Genomic DNA, 23760 nt, shown 5'->3' with positions numbered 1-23760 from the left:
AGAGAGAGCAACAGACGAGGCCATCCCGGTTGCCATCGATCTTGCCGTGCAGATCGCCACCAGATCACGGCTCAGTGTTGGCCGTGAGTTGGATCTGGCCGGTTGTGGACGTTCATCCTGGACACGTGGCTCGGTGAACGGTGAACCACAAAAATGAACCAACAAATCGGAAGAGAATCCCCGTTGAGTGTGCTGTTGGCTAATCGGAAGTGAAGTGAGATAAGAATCGCGCATCAGAAGATTCGCGCATGGAAGCAAATTCGAAGCTGTGATTGTTAGATGTATACCAGTGTGTGTGCGTGTGTGTGTGGCCTAAGTGTTGTATAGAAAAAGCATTACAAAGATATCAGTTAACAGTGAATAGTAAAAAAAGTCATCCTCTGCCAGCGCAAAGTGATAGAATGTAGTACCAGAAAAAGACATCCGCTGTTGACAACGTTTGTTAAGTGAAAAATTCTAATCCTACATCTACCCTACCACTATGTATAAAGTAGACGAACACTATCCATCGAAAGGTAATAATTTTTTTTTTGTTGCGAACTTACGAAACCCAAACCGGTTGAAAGTTGGACCGGGCGCGAACAGTTGAAATGGTGCGAAAACGATAATGGCCGGCATTTTCACACCGATTTACACCATTCGCAAATGGGGCATTTCCGTGGGGCACTGATTAAGACACAGACTCGTTTCCTTCCGCACGGTTCCGCGCGGTCTCGATCGATCCTTTTTCCGTCTCGTTTCTTCACCCATGGCCCCCCGTCGCGGGGGTATGACTTCCTTCCGATCGCCAATAAGTGGCCGTTCCAGGGTGCGTGCGCGCGCGCGCCTTCAAGCGCCCCCGGGTCTACTTTACGACGCCGTTACCGCAAACTCAATTGGTAAACAATGTAGCTCGTTTATTTTCCTGCCACCCGAAAGGCGTTTCAAATATACTGCCGGCGGTGATTTTTCCCCTTCGCCATTTTCTTCTATTTTTCGGTTTGCCCGTGACGGTGCAAAACGGGGCAACATGCCGCCGTACAAATGGCCGATAGCAATTAGTGGACCGTCGGGCGGATTGCGCTCCGGTGCTTTGACGTCAGCCGTCAGCCGCGTGCGTGACAGTTTGCGGTCGAGCGTGTGTTTGACAATGGACCGTGCACCCGATCCAGCCAGCACGGCCACGGTTGTAACGGTGACGGTTGTTTACAGTTTTCACCATCGCGGACACTGTTTGAAAGAAATATCGCGATCCGTCGGCCGATTCGCATAGCAAACACCATGCGCCTCCATTCGGCCAAAAGAATGTCGATCCCCATGGTAACCGCCCGACGTAACGACCAGATGGTGTGATACATCACTCCGAGGGCCTCTCGATGGGCCGCAGTACTCTGCGTGATCCGTGCTCCTTGGTTTGATAAATTGACCCCGGGTCGGTAGGTTAATTCACACGTTGATTAATCGTTATTACAAAACACGATATCGTCCTGACCCGGGATACACAAAACAATCGGCCGTAGGGCCACCAATACCACAAAACCTGTCGGGTGAAAGTGAATTTCATTCATAAACGGTCGGCGGCCATGATTGACGTGCGTCGTTCTTTCTTCTCTTCTGACGGCTGCCTCCGCAGCCGGAAGCTAGCTAGCCAAAGGGGAGCAACGTATCTGAGCGAACGCGGCGGCTTATGGTGGTAATAATGTGGGCTGAGTTATGGACTGAGTCTGGCCAGACTGGAGGTCGAACAATGGTGTGCGATGCACTTTCACTGCACAAGGAAGACGGCCACACCTTCGCTGCGACCTTCGATAGCCATTGATCGATCGTTTTGCTTTCTTAAAAGTATGTTTTTAAAATATTTGAAATAAACACTGATTTTCTACCGTGTCTCGAAGCAAATGAAGCGCGAATGAATGAACCGATTCAGAGTCCAATTTCAAGCCAACCATTAACGTGGTCGCAACGATGATTTACGTTCCAATCGGGGTAATAAAATTCCCGGTGCCTTCCCGGGGCACTCAACAACCACACAGGCGCAAACAACTATTTCCGCCCATCTGTAACGCAAACCTGTCAGGGCTAGTAAAAATAATTCCCTCCCCGCGCGAAAAGCAAACCCGCACCCCGATCGTAATCTAAAACCCCGATCCGACCATAATGTGGCCTATTTGTCAATGGAAATATTTGCGAACCATAAATCTTTCTCGTCCGCACTCTAGCGAGCGAGGAAGTTCGCCCAGCGGAGACGGTTGGATCATGATTATGATCTCCGGAGGGAAAGAGATCGAGAAATCACTCAACCGATTCGGTCCAACCGGACAGATCGATGATCTACGGTCGCTCCGCAGGCATTCGCAGGCAAGAAGCGGTTCGGTCTTCCTTCGGGGTAGGGCATAAGGAAAAAAAATGGGCGCACATCTTGGGCCCCCCGGGGAGTGTCAACTAAAATTAGAATTGAAATGTTTCCCATTTCTATACTATTGGTCCGCTTTTTCTCCTTTGCCTTCACCTTTATTTCGCCTTTTCCTGCCCATGAACACATCGGTGTGTGCATCGGTAGATCGACGCCATTCGCTCGTTGTGTAACCCAAGACGGAAGCCGACAAATCGGTGACACAGAGCGCCCCTCGGAACAGTCGAGCTACGCAGAAACGATAACCGTTAACCGCCGTGTGTCTGTGTTTGAAAGTGAAAACTATCTTGTCTCGCGTCCCAGGGACATACGAGCTCAGGAGTACGGTCTCTAGCTAAGGTTTCGGCTGAAGGTGCCCCCATCATCATGCGGAAGACGACGACGTGTTTGACGAGATAATTGATTCCGTCGGGATTAGAGGTGGGATTTGTTAAACATCCCCATTCCCAGCGGTTGAACTGGCGATGCAGCGGCCAGCGCAGGCCAGCGACGTGCCAAATCACGTACGTGACAACGTCGACCGAACTGCAAACCAAACATTTCGTTTCCTCGGTAAACACACGTGCCGCCGTTGGAGGCAGGGAGATTTTTCTATATTGTATAACACTTTGTAACACGCCTCACACGATCTTTGTCGTCACGAGTCGTCCTATATTTAGTAATGCTTGGTATTAAAAACATATTTTCCTAAAAATAATTCACCAACGGCTCTTAACCACGGGACCGCGGGAATCTCAAATTATTTGCTTTTCGTCCCTACACTTACGAAGCGCATTAGCTCCATACCAACAGTTTATAACCTTTTTATTGAGGCAAATTACGGCGTACCCGACAGAGTTGCCTGAGACGTGTTTTATGTACACCCCGAAAACAACGTCAGCGCCCACGGCTCAGAAAAAGAGACGTACATTCCAGTCCACCTCAAGTAACTACTTTTTTATTAGCGCGTAAAACCAGCCCGGATGAAGTTAACCGGGTAACGGATCTTGATCGCCGAAAACCGCGCAAAATGAAACCAACGCTCGTTAGCCCAACCGGCCACGCGTGCAAACATTACTGAAGATGACCATCTTTCGATACGCACCAAATAATCCGGCATACGCAGCATTTCATGGTGCATGACGCGGGCCGGATTCGATTCCGATCTGTCTCCTGTCAAATCTTTCCCCTGCTGCTCGACAGATCAACATTCTCACGACGCTAATGACGCTCTCTCTGGCAACCGTCTGGTTCGGTACGGTTCCGACAATCGCGTCAATCGCGTGACGGAAGATCCTTTTTCACGGATCGCTCGGAATTATTTTACAGGGTAACCGGCGTACTCCGCCCGAACGTGCGAACATCAGCATTTATTTTATGCCCCGCACAGAAGAGGTTTTTGGTCGGTACTCTTCTACAGCACGGCATTCGCAACATTGTCGACGACTTGTTAATCAACAAGTGGCCAAAGAGCGTATCGCAACCAAGCGTATCCCGCCGTAAACTGTGAAGATGGTAAAATTTGTCAATTTCGTGGCGTAGCCTTCGCGTGCGAAATAAAACAACGCACGCGGATCGTCAATGACAAAGACTATGGCAACGTAGGTTCAACGTACCAGCCTACGGTCAAATTTCAAAAATCAAATGCTCCCCGGGACGACGACTCCCCGGGCGAAAGGTGTGAATGAAACCGAGGTGTCCGAGTGGCCGTGAATTCGCTAACCGTACACCAAACTGTGTGCGATTGCATAACAACCGCTCGGGAGATGAAAGTCACGACCCTAACAGAGACCGAGAGAGAGAGAGAGAGTGGAGTTTGTCGTAAATAAGAAGTCGCTGATTTGTGGTCGCCAGGTTTGCTGTGTATTAGACGCGAGTCGCGCCGGAAAGCTGTGCACGGGGCCCAAGCGTCGTCCGTGCAAATGGCGCCAATCCAACATAAACATCAGACATCAACTGCGTGCGAACTGTCGGTGAACGCGCCGCAAAGCAGCCACGCCAGCAGCCAGGTGGCAGCCGGCATTTGGCAGACGAAAGCGAGCGAGAGACCCACCAAGTCTCGGTGGCGGCAAAACAGTGTGAAGGTCGCATACCAGTCACCAGCGCGATCAATCTCGGAGTCAAGGTGGTTCATCAGGATGTGCTAACGTGCGAATTACGGACGCGATGGAGACGCCTGGTTCATGACGACGAATGGAGACGCCTGGTGTTCTGAGACCGAATTAGACCTTTACCCTGCCATTTCATTCGTTTACAATAGAGATAAGCCTGAGGAACTATTCGTGTACTAAACTCGACCTTCCGCCACCAGGCATCCTTTAACCTCGCAGAGGTATTTCGAGCCATTAGTCTTGGTGCCTTGCTGACCTTGCTGAAGGGTGGGCTGTGGCCTGCCCCTTAGAGGGCAACAGGTTGATAAATTATGAAGACTGCCGCAGCATAAATCATAGCCTCGCCTCGTGCGTCGCTCTTTAGTGGAACCACTGCGGTGCGAGATTTACGTTCCGCATACACCGATCAGTCACTTTACGATGCGTTTAGAGTCACACTCAGTCAGTCTTAGAGTGTTAGTCAGCAACGTTCAAAGTACGTTCCCAATATATCCGCTGTGCCCAGCTGACAGGATGTGATCTTAAACTTGGCACCACGAAAACCATCGCCCGGTTGGTGGCCAGATTTATGACGACGCACCACCACCAGCACCACCGCCGTACTCCGAATGCAGATGCGAAAGCGATTTTGCGACTAATTACCCGGCACAAAGAGGCCCCGATTCCTGAGGCACGCCACCATCAGCTGATGACGACGACCGGCGGCAACGCCCTGCCTTGCACTTGATCTTTACGGATCCACTTCCCGGTGTCTATGTCTCTCTCTCTCCCTCGGCTAAATTTCGGGCCAGATTTCGGGGAACCAAACACACGAGTGGGTTGAAAAATTGAAAACATAACACACGCCAGCAGCAGCAGCAGTATTTATTATGTTCCGCCACTTCGCTGGGGTCTGGGGGCCGTGCCCTGAGTGAGTGTGTTTTTGGGGGGCGATATTTTTGAACATTTCCTTCACCTCTGGTGCAGTCCCCCGGTGCCATGGATTGGTGCCAAATTAGAGCCTACCCAGAGAGACATCGCCAAAACTCAGGTGGCCAAATTGGTCCGCCGAGTGGAGCGTGGTTCGACAACAGGAAAACTCGGCAATCCGCCGATTGACAAGAACATTTCCTGTTTGGACTCGAAGCCGCAGCAGCAGCACCGGTTGATCATTATGCTCCAGATGGTCACAGTGAATCACCGGAGCCGGAGAAGTCCCCGGAAAACGCACAGCCATTAAACTTTATGCGACATCCATCGGCGCCGACGGTCAATCCTTTCGACGGCCGATAAGAACAGCTGTTGCCGGCGACGCTCGCTCGCCCGTGGCGGAAATCACAGGCAAGACCACTCCAACACGTACGCCTGCCTATCCCGGCCGGCCCAAAACGTGCTTCGGCGAGACAATTGCGCGCGCGGCGCGGGTCTTGGTGCCAGAAATAGAACGTAGAACGAGCGAACCGCTGTCCGGTGGTTCGACGACGAGTTTTGAATTTGTTAACCAGTGCTCGGTGGCGATAGTGGTGGTCGAAAGCAAAATATAAATTGCAAACATCGACCGCCGAGGCAGGCGGCAATATAAATTTCACGCGCGAGAGCATATTCAAAAAAAAAATTGGGCCACACGAGCGCGGTGAATATGAAGAATCGGTCACATTACACATTATCAGGGTGCACTAAAAGTATCGTCGTAAATCATATGACTCCGCCTCAAGCAGGCGTCGTTCAATGTTGGCCACATGCAAATGACGAGTTGATGTTCGACTCTCTGTAATGAATGACGGTTACAGCTCAGTTAGGAATGGATTAATATCGAAATGGTATATGAATTTTCGGAGCTTGCGAGCTTGTGAACATGGCCCCAAGAGTCTTAAAAAATCTGTTGATGTTACCTTCACGATCCTTTATGAGATATGTCAGATACGGTTAATTGTTACCGAGTTCAAAATGGAGCCGCAACCATAGAAGAGTTAATATTCATCACGAAATCACGGAGATGTATTAGGAGGAAAGGCAACATTTAATGAATAATTTGGACATTCCGACTCCATTGTAGGCCACTTCTTCCGCTAAATTCCGACGTTCCGCAAGGAAGCAACATGGTTTTGCTTTTGTTTTTGCAGCTCCTAAACGATCAACGATCTGACTCTTCAGCTTCCTTCTGAGTATCTTTTACTTTATGCTGATTGCCTTAATCTGAAAGCATTTCTTGATCGCTTAGTTGAGGTGGTGTGCCTGTAATAAAATGTACCTCAATGTCGGTAAGAGCCATATCATATCATTTTCAAAAAGGAAGGACGCGGTCCTGTTCTCATACTGTATTGGCTCTTCTGTTATTCCTATGTACCATCCGATCTTGGCCATCCGATCCTTGAGTATGCTTGTTACCTCACTATAAAACATGATGCCTTCTACTTCTACGGATCTTTTACTTCTACGGATTGCCGCACTTGAGCCATGTGGACGGTCGGCTCAAGCTTTTTTCGCATTACGTGTGAGCTCTTGACTTCCCGTATTGACTCTCCGACACTCGTTGCTCGACCTAATTTTTTCACTGCGCGAGACGACAAATCTGACCTGGAACACAGAATTGGTCATTCATGGTAATTGTTTTTTCATGAATCAGTTCCCACACCGATATAAATTTGAACTAATCTGGAGAGCAAAGATCTGAATAAAAAAAGGGTGAAACCGAAAAAATCTGAGGAAGAAATCTAGCCACAACGTTGCGTATGCGTAACACAAGGCGCACTCACATTTGGCATCGTTTAGGTACCGACACGTGTGCTTCTAATTCTTTTACGTTCTCGACCGGCCGCATGTGGTTCGAGACGATCGAGTTAAACATTCCCGTCCTGCGCATAGCTGCCCTGGCAAATGGCCCGCGACCTAATGGATCACAATAGGCACGCTGCCGGGTGAAATTGTCGGAATGTTTGGCAAGTTTTCGCACGTTCGTCGTTCGTTTGTTTGTACTTTTCATTCATCGCGCTTGCCCTGGTGCTCTCTCTCTCTCTCTCTGTCTCGGCTTTTAATGTTGCTCTTGAACTCTCCGAACGGAGGATGAGCATCCGAAGGCGAACACGATCATTACAAGACACTGATTCTGGTGTGTTGGTTGTGGTATACCTCCACTGAACAACAACAGCACTGCAGCAGCAACAGAATAAGAAGAGACCAGTGTTTCCGCCATCACTTTCCATGTTGCGTGCAGCAGTCAACCGAGATACGATCGAAATAAAAACAAAAACAAAAAGATGACGACGACGAGTGGCAGCACACAACAACCGCGTCTATTTTTGAGCGCAAACCAATGCGCCACCAGCCCTGTTGGCCCCCGGGGTTTGCGGGAAGGAGTGAGCGAGAAAGTGCGAGTCCCCGTCACAAATGTCTCACCGCAGACAGTGGCCACCGCCATCCTCTTTCGCGTTGGATATGGATACTAAAAAAACAATAATTTAACGTTTATTTACATCTTCCCGTGGCGTTGTTACGGATGTCGTGTACGGTGGGCGCGGGCGCACACGCAGACGGTTCCGTTCCGTGTACACCGTGACACAACAACAGAGAGAGAGATCGAGAGTCAGATTGGCGCACAACATTGTGGCGCCGCCGACGGTTGTTAAAACAGCTGGGTCGCCTCGATCGACAACAAGGACAACACCGGCCGGCGGTTGTGTACTGGCGTCCTCTAAGGGCAAGGCAACCAGCCCTCGGTTTAACACTTCGGGAGCAGAATCGGTTTAGAAGAATTAGACACAGACTAGTGAAACTTACTTCCTACTCCAACGTTACAGAATAGTAAAAATAATTCGGTTTAATATTTATGAACCCTCAATTAGGCTTAATTGCGCGCGCAATGGCCCATCACGCCGGAGCGTCCTTAGTGGAAACATTTAATCGTTTAAGGACGCGCGGCCCCAAGCGGATCCTCGAGCCCGATCGTGCACCTTTCTGTTGTCCCTGGCGGGCGGTGCGACACACACACACGCACACGTACGAACGCCAGCTCGCGTCGCATTTAATTTCCTAATTGATTTGATTTATTAGACTGTGCGCGAAGGCGGACACGCCAGTGTCTTGGTGGTGGACCGCAGCCAACACACAAAGCTAGTGGCGGCTCTGAACCGGGTCCAGACGAACCGCGCTCGGGAGACGGCACCCTTTATGTTTTACCGTCGGTTCGCGCCGTCGACAGCATTTTTATGCGTGGCACACGAAAAAATGGTCCCGCCCGTCAAGGTCACCCCGCCCGCCGGGGGTGGTGGGAAAACGACATAGATTCGACCCGGTTTTCCGAAGGTTTTTCCACCCAGTCCTGAGTCGAGCGCCGGGGCGGGAGGGAGGGATCTTGCACTTGACCAAGGCGTCAGGTGACATCTCGACCTCCTCTGTCCCGCTCTGACTCTCTCTCTCTCTCTCTCTTGCCGGACTCGATTTAATTGGGGAAGTCGGTTAGGAGGAGTGTCACGACGCATCAGTTTCATCCAACACACGGAGATTGGACACGGATTGACCGTGGTGGAACCGAACGCGGGCGGGTTGGAATGATTCAATCGCGATTCTCCGTCTTGCCAACCAACAAACACACCAACCAACGGACGGTTTTCGAAAGACGTCCGAGACCACCTTCCGACCAACTGGACCGACCAGTTTCGATTCAGTTTACCGTTGAAAGCCGTCGGATGGAGAGTGTTTGAACCGAACGAGGATGGATTTCGAAGAGATAGTATTCAGCAATCGGTCGAGTGAGTCCTGTTTGGGATTTGGCCAATTGGGTTGGTGGTGAATAAACAGTGAAAACCTGAGACACGATGGACCGTATAGTGAGCATAGAATTGTGGAATCTCAGTGAATCGTGAATCGAATTCTCATAAAAGGAACGATTTTCTCTCCACGCTAGCGCTACAAATAAGTTCTGAGGATCGAGAACCCATCATTTCGTTGATCTTTAACTAGAATTACGTTTAAATATTGAAACACCAGCATATGGGCCCACGAGAAGTTCATTTATTTATTATTAATAGAACGGGCACAGAGCCGTATACATTTTTTTAAAGAAGCACGAGAAGTTGTTAAATTCAAAGCTGTTTTCCCAAACTTCGAGCTAAGTGAACCAACAGCAGAAACGGTGTGTTTAAAATTACGTATCTAGGCAGGATTTGCGTTAAGGATGATCATTTATAAGACGACGCAAAAAGATTTTTCCGTGATCATCGCCGTCACGATCCGTTTCAAGACGTGTTTGTGAGTGTGGAAAGCGTTCATTGTTGATCACGAACATGAATTGAGTACGGGACCGATCCTCGTAAAACGCGGAACTGGAAACCGAAGGAAAAGTGTAAATACGCAGATAAACAAGCTTCTCTAGATGCCGCGTGTTGACGCGCTGCACACCATTCCGACCGACCGTCCAGGCCGTCCAAGGACGCGACGCCACAGTAACATTCCGTCAGCGCATTTCGATGACTCACTGCGTCCATCCCGTCCCCTCTCTTCCAGACCTGGACCCGTCGTTCCCGTTCCGCGAGGTGCAACTGCGGCTGGATGCTGACCCGAAGCAAAAGTTCGACATACTGCCCGAGCTGGGCCGCGGCACATTCGGAACGGTGTTCCTGTGCCGCGAGAAGCACTCCGGGCTCGAGCTGGCCGCCAAGATTGTGCCGTACAAGAAGAAGAAAGACCGGGCCGACATGGTGCGCGAGATCGACATCATGAGCTGCCTGCACCACCCGCGGCTCATCCAGCTGTACGACGCGTTCGACTACGAGAACAAGTTCTACGTGATCCTCGAGCTGTGAGTAGCGTGCCGCGGTGCGGCAGGCGGTGCGATGCGCATGACCTTCGACCGTTGCTCTCTGTCTTTCTTCGCAGCATCCAAGGAGGCGAGCTGTTCGAGCGCGTCATTGACGATGACTTCGTGCTGACGGAGAAGGCGTGCGCCGTCTTTATGCGACAGATCTGCGAGGGCATGGAGTACATTCACAGTCGAAACATCATTCACCTCGACATGAAGGTAAGCGGCGGTGGCCCCCCGGATGTCGCGACACTCTCTCTATGATCTTCTCCCAATCCCGCACGATTCCAGCCGGAGAACATCCTGTGCCTCACGAAGACGGGCAACCGGATCAAGATCATCGACTTCGGGTTCGCCCGGCGGTACGACCCGGACAAGAAGCTACAGGTAATGTTCGGCACGGCCGAGTTCGCCGCCCCGGAAGTGCTGAACTTTGACGAGATCTACTTCTACACCGACATGTGGAGCCTGGGCGTGATCTGCTACGTGCTGTGAGTTTCGGGTTTTCTTTGGATTCGCCGCCGCCGCTGCTGCCTTTAATTATTTTCCGCGCGTACCCCGCTAAAATTAACCCCGCCGATTAACGGTGCGGTTTTACGCAAATCATTAACACGCAGCCGCCGCCGGTCGCCGGTGTGTCAGCTTTAACGTGCCTTAATGCTCCGCTAATTAGCACCAGCGCGAGGGCGCAATTCACCTTCGCGTGCCCGGCTTCATTTAGGCCGGTTATGGGTCATTTACTTTCTTTCCATTGACGGGCGGGCCCCCCTTGTGGGTGGGTAGTACGCGGGTGCACTCTCATCTCATCCGGAAATAGACTCATCTCCAGGTGTGCTCCGTGCGCTTCCATTTCATTCATAAACTGACTGACTGACTGACTAACGCTCCGCGCGCGCGTTGGTCGTCGCTGTTGATCGTAGATACTTTTTTTTTCTTTTCTTGGTTTTCCCTATCTCTATCTCTCTCTCTCTCTCTCTCTCTCTCTCTGTGCTGGCTGGGTTAGCGCTCCCACACCCGACGGAACAGGGCCCGTGGGGGACGCGCAATGGGACGAAGGATTTGCGCACGAAGCTCAACTCGATTCACTCGACACTTCGGGGCCAAAGGCTTTCTAACCGTTCTTATGCCGCCTTCCGGTTTCTTCTGGAACGCGCGACACATTTACTTTTGTCGATTCTATGTGTCGCTTCGTTCACCGTTTTTTGGTTAAAACAACTCTTTTCGGTGGTTTCCTTTTGTTTGTTGTTTGCCTTAAATACTATTTTACTTGATTTGTTTTTTGGCGTAAATGAATCTACTCGCATAATATGGTTGATATCGTTTCTTAGATCCTTTAGGTGGGTTCATCTAAAAAGGGGGGCTACAATTGCTACGTACCTGTTTTTGCCTATACGAATTGACCACCAGAGTTGGCGGGTGGACGGTTCTTGGTAACATTCCGTTTTGATTTGGTTTTTATTACCGGTGGTACTCGATCGGTGGAGAAGCGCCGACGGACCGGTGCTAGAAGGAAAGCGAAGAAAGCGGGATTAGTATCACACGATCGCTTTCCGACTAGCACAATCGCTCGTTCGAGATCGTTCGTTCATGGTCAACTCTATGCTCCACCATCTCATTCATCTCATGCGTGTTGCTTCCGTGCACGACCCACAGTTAGTCAGCATCACCGTGCTTCACCGCCGTGCATTCAGCGTCCCATTCGGTAGCATATAAATAACATCGCACGTTGACAAGACGATGATAAACCACAATCAAGCGGTACATTCCTTGCGCCTTGCGGGTGTGCCTTTTATTATTGATAGATAAACAGTAGGGTTGCCTTACACGCCTTATAATCAGTCTCCGCCCCGGGCCGGTACTTCCCGGTCCCGGTCCAGTGCCACATTTCAATATCGTTCTCCCGCACATCGGCTCGTCCCATTCGTTGGCCCCGGGCCCATTGGCGGGCAAATTTATTACCCCGCACAGCACGCAGATATATAACTCCCGTTCGATGCCCCGCGGCAATGACGCAATGCGCGGGTCGGGTGCGAGATTTGCATTGAAATGAAACTTCCCCACATTTCCACGCTGCTGCAAAATTTTCCCGCCAAACCCGCATAATGACCCGCGATCCCGGGAGAGCCAGTTGACCTCCTCGGAACTGGTCTCCGAAAACGTGACCGTGATTCCCGGCAGCAAAAGTCCCCCGGATTTTCGTGTGCTTTCTCTAACCGCAACCACAACCTCCCCACAAACCCGATCCGGCATCCGGCCTGAAGCCGGTCAAGGTGAATCCCACGAATGGTGAGGAGATGAACACGAAAAAGCAACCCATCCTTGCACTGCATCCGCTTTTCTAACTGATAGGCCGGCCTTTCGGACCGCCACGTGGTCCGGGTGCGCTTGGTTCGATTTGGCTTTCTCTTTATGTTTTTCTCTCTCTCTCTCTTTCTTTCTCTCTTTCTTTCTGTTTTTCGGTTATCCTTCCACTTCCGTTGCGTTTCATGTGCCGTCTGCGCGACTTTCATGTGCCACCATCGCCTCTCATCCTGCTGCGCGCGCCCGCCATCCCCATCGCGGTTGTCCGTCGCCACACACATACACACACACATACACAAGCAGCCTGTCCGGATTGTCACCGTTCGTGGGGGGCGACGATATGGCCACGATGAACAATGTCCTGCAGGGGAAGTACAGCTTCACGTACAGTTCGTTCGAGGCGGTCTCGGAGAACGCCAAAGACTTCGTGGCCCGGCTGCTGGTGAAGGACGGCAAGCGGCGGCTCACGGCCAAGAAGGCGCTCGCCCACCGGTGGCTGGCGGAGACGATGGCTCAGAGCACCACCGAGCTGTCGGTAACAAAAACGAAATTGAAACGCTATGTTATCAAGAAACGCTGGATCAAGGCGGTTAACACGATCATCGCACTGCGGCGGATGGGGGCCCGGATCGACTACGATCTCGTGTGACGGTCGACACGTGCGATGCACGTTGCCGCCGCCCCGCGATAATAACCGCGCTCGTTCGAACACATCGAAGCCAACACACACGCACACATTGCGAACGGCGCAAAAACCCTGTCCAGCGCAACACCCGGCCGTGGAACAAGTTTGCGCGCGCGAACCAGTTTGCCGGTTTGTGCGGTTTCCCGTTGCATAATTCATTCGACCGCGCGCCAGCCGTTCCACCCGACCCGTGCACCGGTGTGTCCGGCGTGCTTCCGGCCCGATCTCTCGTGTGCCGCGCGAGTTCTTTCCTTCCACCGTTGGCGATTACGTGGCGATCCAGCGTTCACGGGCATCAGGTTGTAAGGTTGTAATTATTTGTTATACACTAGCAATAAAATTAAGAATATTACCCGGACAGAATGGCCCACTGCTTCACGGTATGCCCGAGGCAGATGAGCGACGGTGTCACGTTTTAGCGAGCTGCGCGAGCGCGCTGACTGGAACTTGTCCCATACATTACTGTGATACTATCAATTAACCCGCCCAAAACAAAGGCTCTGAGGTTTTGGTAGCATAAATCGTAATACAGTTTTAATTTCAAGCGCACAACAGCGCCATTTGTACAAGATACGCAGCAGCAGCAGCAGGGGTTTGTAAAACATTTTCGGTCTAAAGTATCGAATCCTTACACGGTAAAGGTGCACCCAGCGGAACGGGAAACCGGCCAACCCGCGTTCCGTTTCCACTAAAAGTAAACGTAGCATAAAAAAGAACGGGAACAGGAACGGGACGGGACTTGGTAGTGTCTTCCTTCCTTCCGGTTTGTGCTGTATATGGCTTAAGGTCGCTAGAAATCACTCTGCTCCGTCTCCGTCTCCGGTTAAAGCTGTGTTGTGTGCGCCGCCGTCTCACTTAATCCGTCGGCAAATCATCTCATCGATGCACCGTATCGGTTCGTGGAGCTCCAGCACCCGCAGCATCTCGATCAGGCGATCCACTTGGTAAGCTTGCATCTGTGCGGAAGTGAGGGAAAAGGTAATGTTTGCAGCCAACGGCGCACGGTGCGCGCATCGTTACCTCAAAATAGTCGAGTAACATCCGGGCCGGGCTGGCCGACTGCTCCCAGACGCTGAAGAAAGCGTCGAAATCGAGCAGCGACCCAAGGTCCCTCCAGGCGCTCTGCCGGTCCAGCAGCTGGCACACCTCCGTAAGGCACTGTTCATCGAAAAGCTCACTTTCGGCTTTCACCGCCGTAGCGGGCGTCGATTTTGTATCCGTTTCATCCCGGTGCTGCTGTTTGGTCAATGATTCCCGGTTTACTCGGGTACTCTCCGGTTTGTACTCTTCCAGTAACCGCGCAATGTCCGCACGATCACCCTTGAGATCGATCGAGTCGAGCACGTTCACGCCACCACCGGCGACCCGTTCCTCGTTGCCCTCCTCATCATCCTCGTCCTCGTCCTCGTCCTCGTCCTCGTCCTCATCCTCGTCTTCTGCTTCCTTATCTTCCCGATCTTCTTCTTGATCCTCCCGATCGGCGTGGTGGAGAAGTTCGCGGACGATCAGTTTGTTGTTTGCTCCACCGTTGGCCCTCGCCTGGGCCAACTGGAGCGGTGTGTAGCCGGCGTTGTTCTTTTCACCACTCAGCCCGTGGCCCACCGTTTCGAGCAAATAGTGGACGATGTCCAGCGAATCCTTCAAGAGAAAGAAGCAAAATTTAGTACACGAGCCGCGAGGTCGCGAGAAAGCGGTCCTTACATTGTCCACGGCAATGTGCAGAATGTTGTTGCCGTGCTTGAGGTCCGTCTCCTGGATCGAGGCACCGGCGTCCAGCAGTAGGCGCGTTACCTTCAGGTTCCGCGCATAAACGGCGGCCTGCAGCGGTGTTAAACCATCGTCGTTGCTACAATCGATACGGTGCGCTTGCTTGCCACCGCCCACTTTCCGGCCACGACCCTTCATCATGTGGTCCAGCAACAGCGTCACCATGTCCGGTGCGTTCTCGACGACCGCCCGGTGGAGCGCGGTATTTCCACGGTAGTCACAGTAGTTGGGCTGGGCACCGGCACGCAGCAACGCTTCCACCAGCCGCCCACTGTTGGCCGTCACGGCCAGGTGGAGCGCCGTTTCGTTGCGCCCGTTCGGCAGATCGAGCAGATCGTCGCACAGTTCGTACTCCTCGAGCAGCTCGATCAATTTGCAAGCGATCGTGGTGTCGTTCCGCTGAATGGCCGCATGCAGACAGCTATGTGCAGGAAGAGAACAGAGAACACATCGTCCGTTAGCTCGGTCGTGCTAGATCGCGAATTTGTAAATGAGATTGGCGAAAAACCCTAATCATCCCGCCCCGCCCGGAGAAGATGGAATGAGCCAAGGGGCCGCAAAAAAGGAAATACTCTGAAATACCCGCGACCGTTAGGGTAATTAAAAAAGGAATTCATATCCATAAGTGGCGCTGGTAAGTCATGTCATGGCCCGTAAAAAATCCGTCATGCGATCGGGAGGAAGTGAGAAACAGGTTTTGGGAAATCCTACGATGACACGATCAGGATTGGATCTGAGTTGGAAAATCCCGAAGAGGTGATCGGTTTACGATCACCAACGATCCTGTGGCCAGCGATCGTACGACCGATTCTTATGCTACTGGCATGCTGCTGTGCCGTCGGACGGTATTGTACACATCTAGTGCCGTTCTCATCTGGGAACCTCTCCGCAGCGCGATCCTAAGGACCAGAATATTGGTATACACAGACACACAAACATTGGCAAGCAACAAAAATAATTTATTTACATCCAAAACACATAGAAAGCGAAAAATGATTTGATGAGTAACGCGGTGAGAAGCAATGGCACAAAATGGCAGCCGGCGGACCAAGCGGCTGCTCCGTCTCACCAACCGTGCTCCGCGTGATGGCTACTCCATGGTTGCTCAGGCTCAAATCTAGGGGATCAACGTGCAACGATCAGCGTTAGGGCAAAGTGGCATCGACAGTATCGGCCAACAACGGTACACGACCGAACAGAGTGAAGGAAAGAAAGTCACCGAACCCCCAAAGAGCACAGAAAAAAGCCGACGAGGAGAACGAGAAGCGGTGCTTCCACTTACTTGACTTGCTGCTGGTTCGCGGCCATCCAATGGGACGAAAGCAGCTGCCGGGAGCGAGCAAAGTTCCCGGCAAACAGTTTTATCAGCGCCAAAAGCTTCCGGAGCGCTACGGCATCGCGTTTGCCTCCCTCGGTGTTACCGCTTCCACTGGCCGCCAGATAGTCACCGATGGCCTTCGCCAACGCACTGTCCGCTTCCTCGTTGGTGACGTCCTCTGCATCCCGTTCCAGCTTCATCAAGTCCTGCTGGTTACCGATCTCCTGGATAAGTTTGTTGAACTCTGGAAGCACACCGGAAGGGCGGACCGGGTTAGTACGAATACGATGGGACCGATTTGAGTGGCCAACGGCTTTAACAATACCTTCTGAATTGCAGGGGAAATCGCTCGAATCGAACGCCACGTCGGCGGCGATCGTCGTCGGAATGTTAAGGATCTCCTGAATGATGCTCGCTTTGCTAAGCTCCTTGCTAACGGTTGTCGCACCCGGGGGCCCAGTTACGGCTCCCAGAATGTCCGTTGCCGACACTTCCTGTCCCTCGGGGATCGTACCACCTACGCCGGGATGATTCGCCAGCATCGGAAACGGTTGGTGCAACGGTGGAAGTCTGGCGGACGACATACCTGCCGCCACACCGCCAACGCCGCCACCTCCTCCACCGGCACTGCCCGGCCCGTTCGGATCGTTCGGAATGACGGTCGGTATTTCGGACGAAACGTTACCGGAACTGATGCGCAGCCGTTTCCGCGAGCTGCTGGTGGCACCGGCACCCATTCCGATCATCACACCTCCACCGGCACCACCTGCCACGCGTGGCTTGTAGCGAAACTGGATCGGTTCACTCTGGCAACCGTCCCGGGGTCGGTACAGCTGCATGTACACGTCAACCGGCCCGTCGATGTCTCGCGTGCGGTACGGTGGCGTCTTGAACGCGATCGCATACTGGTGGTGCACGTCCGCCTCGGAGAAGACCGCATTGTCCGCCCAAACCTCACGATCGTACTCGTCCAGCTCGTAGAACCGTATCTTTATATTATCTATGTTAACACCGTCGAAGAAATAAATTAAATCAAAAACCATTCAACAAACGACCGACCGACTGATGAGAACTTACTTTTGCACACCTTCTCCACAAACATAAACACCTCTTCGCCACCCTCCACACTGCCGACCGTGCTGCTGAGCCGGCAAATCTTCAGCTCACCCGTAAGGGCACTCTCTGAAAGGAAGCAGGATTGCAGGATGCAGGGAACGTGTCGCAGCGTGCGAAAGTGCGCCCATCTCACTTACTCATATTGTTGATCGCGTTCGTGTAGACCGGATCGCACAGGGGCACCCACTGGCCGGTGGCCGGCTCGATGTGGTACGCCTGGAAGCACAGGCACACCTGGTTCAGGTTCATCGTGCGCGCCATCGCGGTCGCTTCCTTCAGCATCTGCTGCTCCTCGCGCTCGGTCGGCTCCCGGTTTAGCTCCGTCGACCGGTGTTTGCGCAACTTCTTGAACAGCTCCTCCGCAATGAACTTCTTGGCCGTGTGGATGATGCCCATCCCCTGGAACGTGGCCACGTAGTTTCCGGCCTCCGACGGGCCCACGTCCAGATCGTGCGGATCTATCAGATCGATATCGCCGGACTTGATCACCAGATGGTGCGAGTGGGGCGCCCGTCGTGCCGGATCGACCTGGTACAGGGAGCAGCGGACCTTCGCCTCGCCGGCGTATCCGCGCAGCTCGACGGTCGGGAACGTTTTCTTCGATTTCTCCGTCCGGTTGCCCATCAGCGACCCGTGCGTACCGTGCATTTCGGACTGGTACCGGAACCGAAACTTGTCAACCGGCTGCTCGAGGATCACCAGATGCGGATCGGTCCGTTCGTCCTTGGGCACCTGCATACTGTAAGCTGTCGGTGAAAAAACGGGGAAGGACATTAGCGAGATGTTCGATCCGTGGTCAACCTTACAGCCAGAGAACTTACCACCATCGCTGGACTGTGACTGGTAGCCGAAGGACTCTTGATCAAGACACAGAAGCTGCGGTGCGTAGTAATGTTGCTGCTGCTGCTGGTGCTGCGGTTGCTGAGGCTGCTGGGGATGTGGTTGGTGATGTTGTGGTTGCTGCTGCTGATGCTGCTGTTGCTGCTGCTGGAAGCCGCCGCCGGCGGAGTACATCGTCGTCGTCGTGGAGAGGTTCAGATTTTGGAGCGTATACGAAGCGCTGGCATCGCTAGTGTTGGACTGTGGCGACATGTTGCTGGCGTGCGACTGCGGAGAACTGGCGGCCACCGAGGGCGACGAAGGCGATGCCGATGAAGACGATGGCGAGTGCGGCCCGAGGGTGCCGTAGGAGCGGCTGGGACTGAGCGAAAACTGATCACCACTGACGCTGACCGCTGCCGTTGGTGGTGTGTCCATCGACAGAATGGTGTACCGTGGGTTCGCCGCGAACAGCTGCTGCTGCTGCTGCTGCTGTTGCTCTGGAATGGAAAATTGGAAACAATTCCGCCGGAAACGGTGAGTCACAATCCGGCTTTAGGACGCTCCTGACCAACCCCACTACTACCACATGCACCCACAAACCCGGTGAGGGGCGGGTTTGCGAATGGAAAACCCACAAAATACCCACACGGCCGGCCGGCACCACCACCTATGGCCATTATCCCCACCACAATTTATGCGAAACATTTCCCATACAACAGGTAGGACACACGACCGGCCCCGGCTCGTGATGTCCCACTCATCGCGCGTCGGTCGGGTGTTTCAAGCGAGACCATGGCTCAAATAAATAAACCCATCACGTGCCGTCCACCGGCAACAACACTCCGCCGCCGGTGCGCTACCGTTTTATGACCCGGTTTTTTGGCAGGGAAGACATTTACCGCGCGGAGCCTAATTACGAGCGGGCACTTCCACGAGAACGGGCACTCAGTCACCGGTTACTACGATAGCCTTCCCACACACTTTTTGCGCTTCAGCAGGAGTGGAGTGAGACGGAGACCACAGCAAGGCTTGGATCACTTGGATTAAATCGACAACACGTTCTTCCGTTTGCACCACAACCGGTACCGGCTCTACAGATTACCGGCATTACTTTTGGCACACTTGCGCATTACTTGCAGTCCGTACCTTCAGCGGCGGCGGTTGTTGTTGGCGCGCAAAACTCCGGTGCGTATTGCTGCAGAAACAGTAACAGTTCGTCGGCACAGTCCGCCGCTAGCATCGTTTCTCCGAGTCCGTCGGTCGGTCGGTCGAGAGTCAAGCCGGTGGTGCATCCGAACCGGATCGTTGCTCGCAAACTACTGTCCAGTTTGCGCCGACCCGACCGGTATCGGAGGCTCGCGGCAGCACGCGCGCGCGAACCAATCGTGATCGCTCGCGCGGCTGAGACGGCAGAGGCGGCAGAGGCACCTTCGCATCTCGCCCCAACACTCGCGCCGCTTCCGGTGAGCGAGCGAGCGAGCGTTAGACCGAAAACATGTGCTCATGCTGCGATCCCGCGACTGGCCAAAAAAGGGGAAACTGATAAGCCAAGCCGGGAGGTGGGGGGCTTCTTCCAGCGCATAAGCCGGCGCGCCATGCCGTGTTGTGGCAGATCGGGATCCGGTGATAAGAGCCAGCAGCAGCATAGGCGAGCCCGCGCTTCGCATAAGCGTGACGTGCCCGGCAGCATGGGCGACGCGTGACGCGTTTTACGTCATTTTTGCGCCCCAAACAGGTGTGTATACGCGCGTCATAGTTATCGGCCGGCCGTTATCGTTACGTTTATTGGTTTACTCACGCGCCCGATTAGAATCGGGTTCCGGACCTTCGTGTAGACAGCTTGTCGATGAAAGATTTGGGTGCCGACGTTTAAGACGTTCTATTTCTACTCGCCCGCGGTGACTCACATCCGTCATTCGGTGGCCGCCGTGTTCGGTTCCTGCCCATTTCTGGGTCACGCGTGATCGGTGCGCTAAAAATAGCGGAGGACCAATAGTGACTGGAGAACAACTTCGGAGAACACCGGACGCCGCGCCGTGCCGTGCTGATAAGGTTATTTTGATCTACCTTCGGCCCGTCGATTGCGGTTCGCGGTTTGGTGTTGAATCTGTTAATTACTTCCCCAAACGACGGGACAAAATTTGTACCAAGGGGGTGGTGGGAAACCGCCTCCCTGTCAATAAAGTATGACATTTGCGGAACGGTCGGACAGCTCGGCCCGGAACGGAGCGGCAACCGGTTTCTTTTTTTCGGAAACAGTCACCGCCGCCCGCCGGTGAATCGTAGAAAGTTGAAACAATCCAGTAAACACCGACAGGGCGCCATGACAACCGTGACACGAGACCGAACCGACGGAGCAGAGGGCTTTTAATTCAACACAACCGGCTTCCAGAAGCAAGCACGTGTATTTGGCGGCTTTTCGCTTCTCCTTCGTGCCGTTGATTAGTTGTTTTTGTTAACTTTTTTAATATTCAATTTTACGATAAACAACGTATCCTACCCGAATTTCGTCTGCGGCTCAACTCAGCCTCGCGTCCTTTTGGGCACTAGTATTTAGAATCTGCAGGGAATCGGACACAGAATGACGCACTTTTTGCGATTAATTTATGTTCCGACCACTGGAACATCCACTGGTGAAACCAGAAAACTAGTCCTACAACGGACTCCGCAAATGACGCAAAATGATCTCCGCGTCGCCATCAGCCGATCGAAACTTTACGAAAATTTAAAACAACCTCCAGCAACCTTGTGCCAGCTCCCGCGCGCCAGGAGGCCGTCGCCGACCACAAGATTCTGTAGCCACCTTTCGTCGGTATGCAAAACCTAGAACTAGTGTCGATATCTTACACCCCAAATAGGGGAACCCATTGCCCGGCGAGAGTCACGAGAAAGCAAGATAAAGAAACACTTTAATGGCCATCGGTATCGCCGAAACCACCCGGTGGGCCCCTCCCCCGTAACACACGGCGTATCGGTCGGAGGAAAGGTCGCCGTCCCGCCTCTTATCAATTAATGCGCTCACAAGTGGGCGAATGATAGTGCGCGCAAAATTGTAGCGATATTAACATCCCGGGAAGATGCATTCCCAATAACGCGATCGCAGGTATGCCACGGCGGCGGCACGATAATGCAATTCGACCCAACAGGAGGCCGATCGTTGGCGGCACTCGATCATTGACTCAACACGACCTGGCCCGGGCACCGGGCACCGGGCTGGTTGGCCCAGCACGTAACACGTTTTTCCCGCCCGCCGCAAGCCGGCAATAAAACACGTGCCAGAACGACGGCGCATTGGAGGTATTCCGTGTGTGTCTTATCGATCGGAAGATATCGGAATTAATTGGATAAATTAAAGCGCGAGACTGGCACCGAAACGGATTATTACGAAACGGGGAAATATTCCTGCAACTGCGTTCGAGCGCCACTAGTGTTACTTACATGCTTGCTATGATTGACCGATCGGCACCCCAGGCCTAGAAAGGTCGCCTCTATAGATCGACCACCACACCGAACGATGGTTACCACAATACAAAACCGGACCCGGCGATGGTCCACACACATTTGGAGCCAGTTTTTGGATGGGTCAACCCACAAGTCAACCCACAAACCGAGCGTCTTTCCAAACCATCATCGCATAGAGGCGTCCGGAACAGCGATCGGAAAGACGTCATAGACCGAGCCGCTAACAACGATGACGACATACGCGAAAGGTGGCAAGAAGAAGACCGAGAGGGGCCTCTTGTTTGGCCCCACTTGGCCCGGCATTAATTTGCGACCAAATCTCGGTCGGGTCGGTCGGCGCAGCGAGCCCCGCAGCGAGCCTCTAGCGGCGGTGACGCGCGCGGGCGCGCCATGAAGATGATAAGCTGCGGTCGAGAGCCGGTCCAAGAGTTGGGGAATTCCCCAAACAAAACACGATCCCTTCTAGCGAGCGTCTCGGGGCTGTGGCGAGTCGTGCACGCGAATCGAACGTTTTACGACCGCGTGAACAGAGGCTGCCGATGATCGTGCCTACGATCGGTGCCGACCCCTCCCGAGCGCGAGATCGTCACAGAGAGAATGGGGTGGTGGGGGGAAGCTAATAATCGCTGGGCTTTCCCAGTGCCCGGTCATGTACCGGTTTACTGCTCTTCCGTGGTTTTTATTTGTTCTGCGTACTTTTGCCCTCGCGAGCATCGCGCTCCGGCCGGGTTGCCGCCGCTCTGCATACATAATTGCCCCCGCACACACACACACGCACCGAGCCGTTGTGGGGCCGTTTCGCATTCTAAGTGAACGGGACGGGGGCTACAAAAAATCTGCGATCGGTGATCCGCGACCAATCCGGAGAGGTGGACGTGATTCATCGATTCGCACGATCGGCGCGGCTCTCGCAATCTAATTCCGTCCTCTATTCTGCCCGTACCAGGGAGCACCTTCCGAAGGGGGTTCTACATCCCGGAGCGGGATTTTCCAGACTGCTTCCAAGGTTCTAGAACGTTACTTACCGTACAGCTCATGACGGTAGCTGTCCAGGTTCAGCAGTGTCGACATGTTGGCGGGCTTCTATTTAGAACCCAGGGTGCAATGTTTCGATCCTCTTCCGCCGTGGCACCGAAACCGGATGTATCACAGATGGTGTGTTTGAAGGCCTTCAACACCTTCCTCCGTTCGTCGTCCGATATCGGTTTTCCTGGAACAATTCACACGCCGGGGGTTGCGATCGACTTCCGAGAATCTTCAACGCACTCACACACACGGACGGACACAACAAAGATCGCCCACAAAAGTAGATAAAATTCCAACGCCGAGCGACTGGCACGTCACACGGCGCAGCAAAATCACAGTCACTTCCGCAAACAAACAATAAATCCTGTGGTCCTGTGTCGAACCCCGAGCAGGGCACGCCTTTTATCACCGAGTCCGTTTTATCGATGCCGATAATCTTCGCCTGCGGAGGTTTGTTTCAACTACGGCCGTCGAATTCGCTTATCACGCTCACTGGAAACGTTCGGCCCTCTCTCGGCGGCCACCCGTCACAACACAGCTACAACTGCGGAACCAGCTGTGACAACGCACCACACTACCACATGGAACATGGACCGCGGGGTCAATTGCGCGTTTGGAACACAAAAGTCCGCACACACTTCGAAGGGGTTTTCGACACTTCGACACTCTCTTTTGCCGTTTGTTCGAATCGATTCTAAACAACAAAATACGGACGGATCAACAGACGAATTCGGTACGACGGAACGGGGTATGACTGTTCCGCGAGACACACATTAATTCACTGAGCGCGCGGGTTGTGTTCCGCGACGACGATGCACTGAGTGGCTGACTGAGATGCTGGTGTTCGTGTCCGTTTTCACGCTGACGGCAAAAGCAACAAATGATAACAATCACGTCCCGTGCGCACTGGAACCTATGTTTAGCTTGGGCCTTGAAGCACCGTAGGAGCGAAGAAACGTTTGAACACCGACCGTGCCGCAGGATCGATCCGACTGCGCGGCGCAA

At 53.1% G+C, this 23760-nt stretch overlaps 2 protein-coding genes across 2 annotated transcripts; one reads left to right on the top strand and one right to left on the bottom strand.

The window, feature by feature from the left end:
- Positions 1-165: 165 nt before the first annotated feature.
- LOC128267558 (myosin light chain kinase 2, skeletal/cardiac muscle-like) lies at positions 166-13569 on the top strand. The gene is made up of 5 exons (XM_053004424.1): positions 166-515; positions 9964-10258; positions 10336-10477; positions 10550-10749; positions 12863-13569. The coding sequence occupies exons 1-5, from the start codon at positions 482-484 to the stop codon at positions 13206-13208; spliced, it is 1017 nt and encodes a 338-aa protein (XP_052860384.1). The 5' UTR covers positions 166-481; the 3' UTR covers positions 13209-13569.
- A 194-nt stretch (positions 13570-13763) lies between these two features.
- Positions 13764-22872, bottom strand: LOC128268028 (nuclear factor NF-kappa-B p110 subunit). The gene is made up of 9 exons (XM_053005024.1): positions 22755-22872; positions 18267-18764; positions 17583-18191; positions 17407-17511; positions 16655-17329; positions 16294-16573; positions 14946-15432; positions 14265-14882; positions 13764-14200 (listed from the first exon to the last, which is right to left on the bottom strand). The coding sequence occupies exons 1-9, from the start codon at positions 22798-22800 to the stop codon at positions 14096-14098; spliced, it is 3423 nt and encodes a 1140-aa protein (XP_052860984.1). The 5' UTR covers positions 22801-22872; the 3' UTR covers positions 13764-14095.
- Between the last annotated feature and the right edge of the window lie 888 nt (positions 22873-23760).

This window comes from Anopheles cruzii, chromosome 2 (genome assembly GCF_943734635.1).
Source record: "Anopheles cruzii chromosome 2, idAnoCruzAS_RS32_06, whole genome shotgun sequence".
NCBI lineage: Eukaryota > Metazoa > Arthropoda > Insecta > Diptera > Culicidae > Anopheles > Anopheles cruzii.
This window is presented reverse-complemented; position numbering and strand designations above follow the sequence as displayed.

Bases quoted from the DNA above. Each gene is read 5' to 3' on its own strand.
- LOC128267558 (XM_053004424.1), top strand. From the start codon at position 482: ATGTATAAAGTAGACGAACACTATCCATCGAAAG. The intron at 10,259-10,335 runs GTGAGTAGCGTG...CTTTCTTCGCAG, and splicing joins TTCTACGTGATCCTCGAGCT to CATCCAAGGAGGCGAGCTGT. The intron at 10,478-10,549 runs GTAAGCGGCGGT...GCACGATTCCAG, and splicing joins TCATTCACCTCGACATGAAG to CCGGAGAACATCCTGTGCCT.
- LOC128268028 (XM_053005024.1), bottom strand. From the start codon at position 22,800: ATGTCGACACTGCTGAACCTGGACAGCTACCGTCATGAGCTGTACG. The intron at 18,192-18,266 runs GTAAGTTCTCTG...TTTCACCGACAG, and splicing joins GTCACAGTCCAGCGATGGTG to CTTACAGTATGCAGGTGCCC. The intron at 17,512-17,582 runs GTAAGTGAGATG...GCTTCCTTTCAG, and splicing joins GAACGCGATCAACAATATGA to AGAGTGCCCTTACGGGTGAG.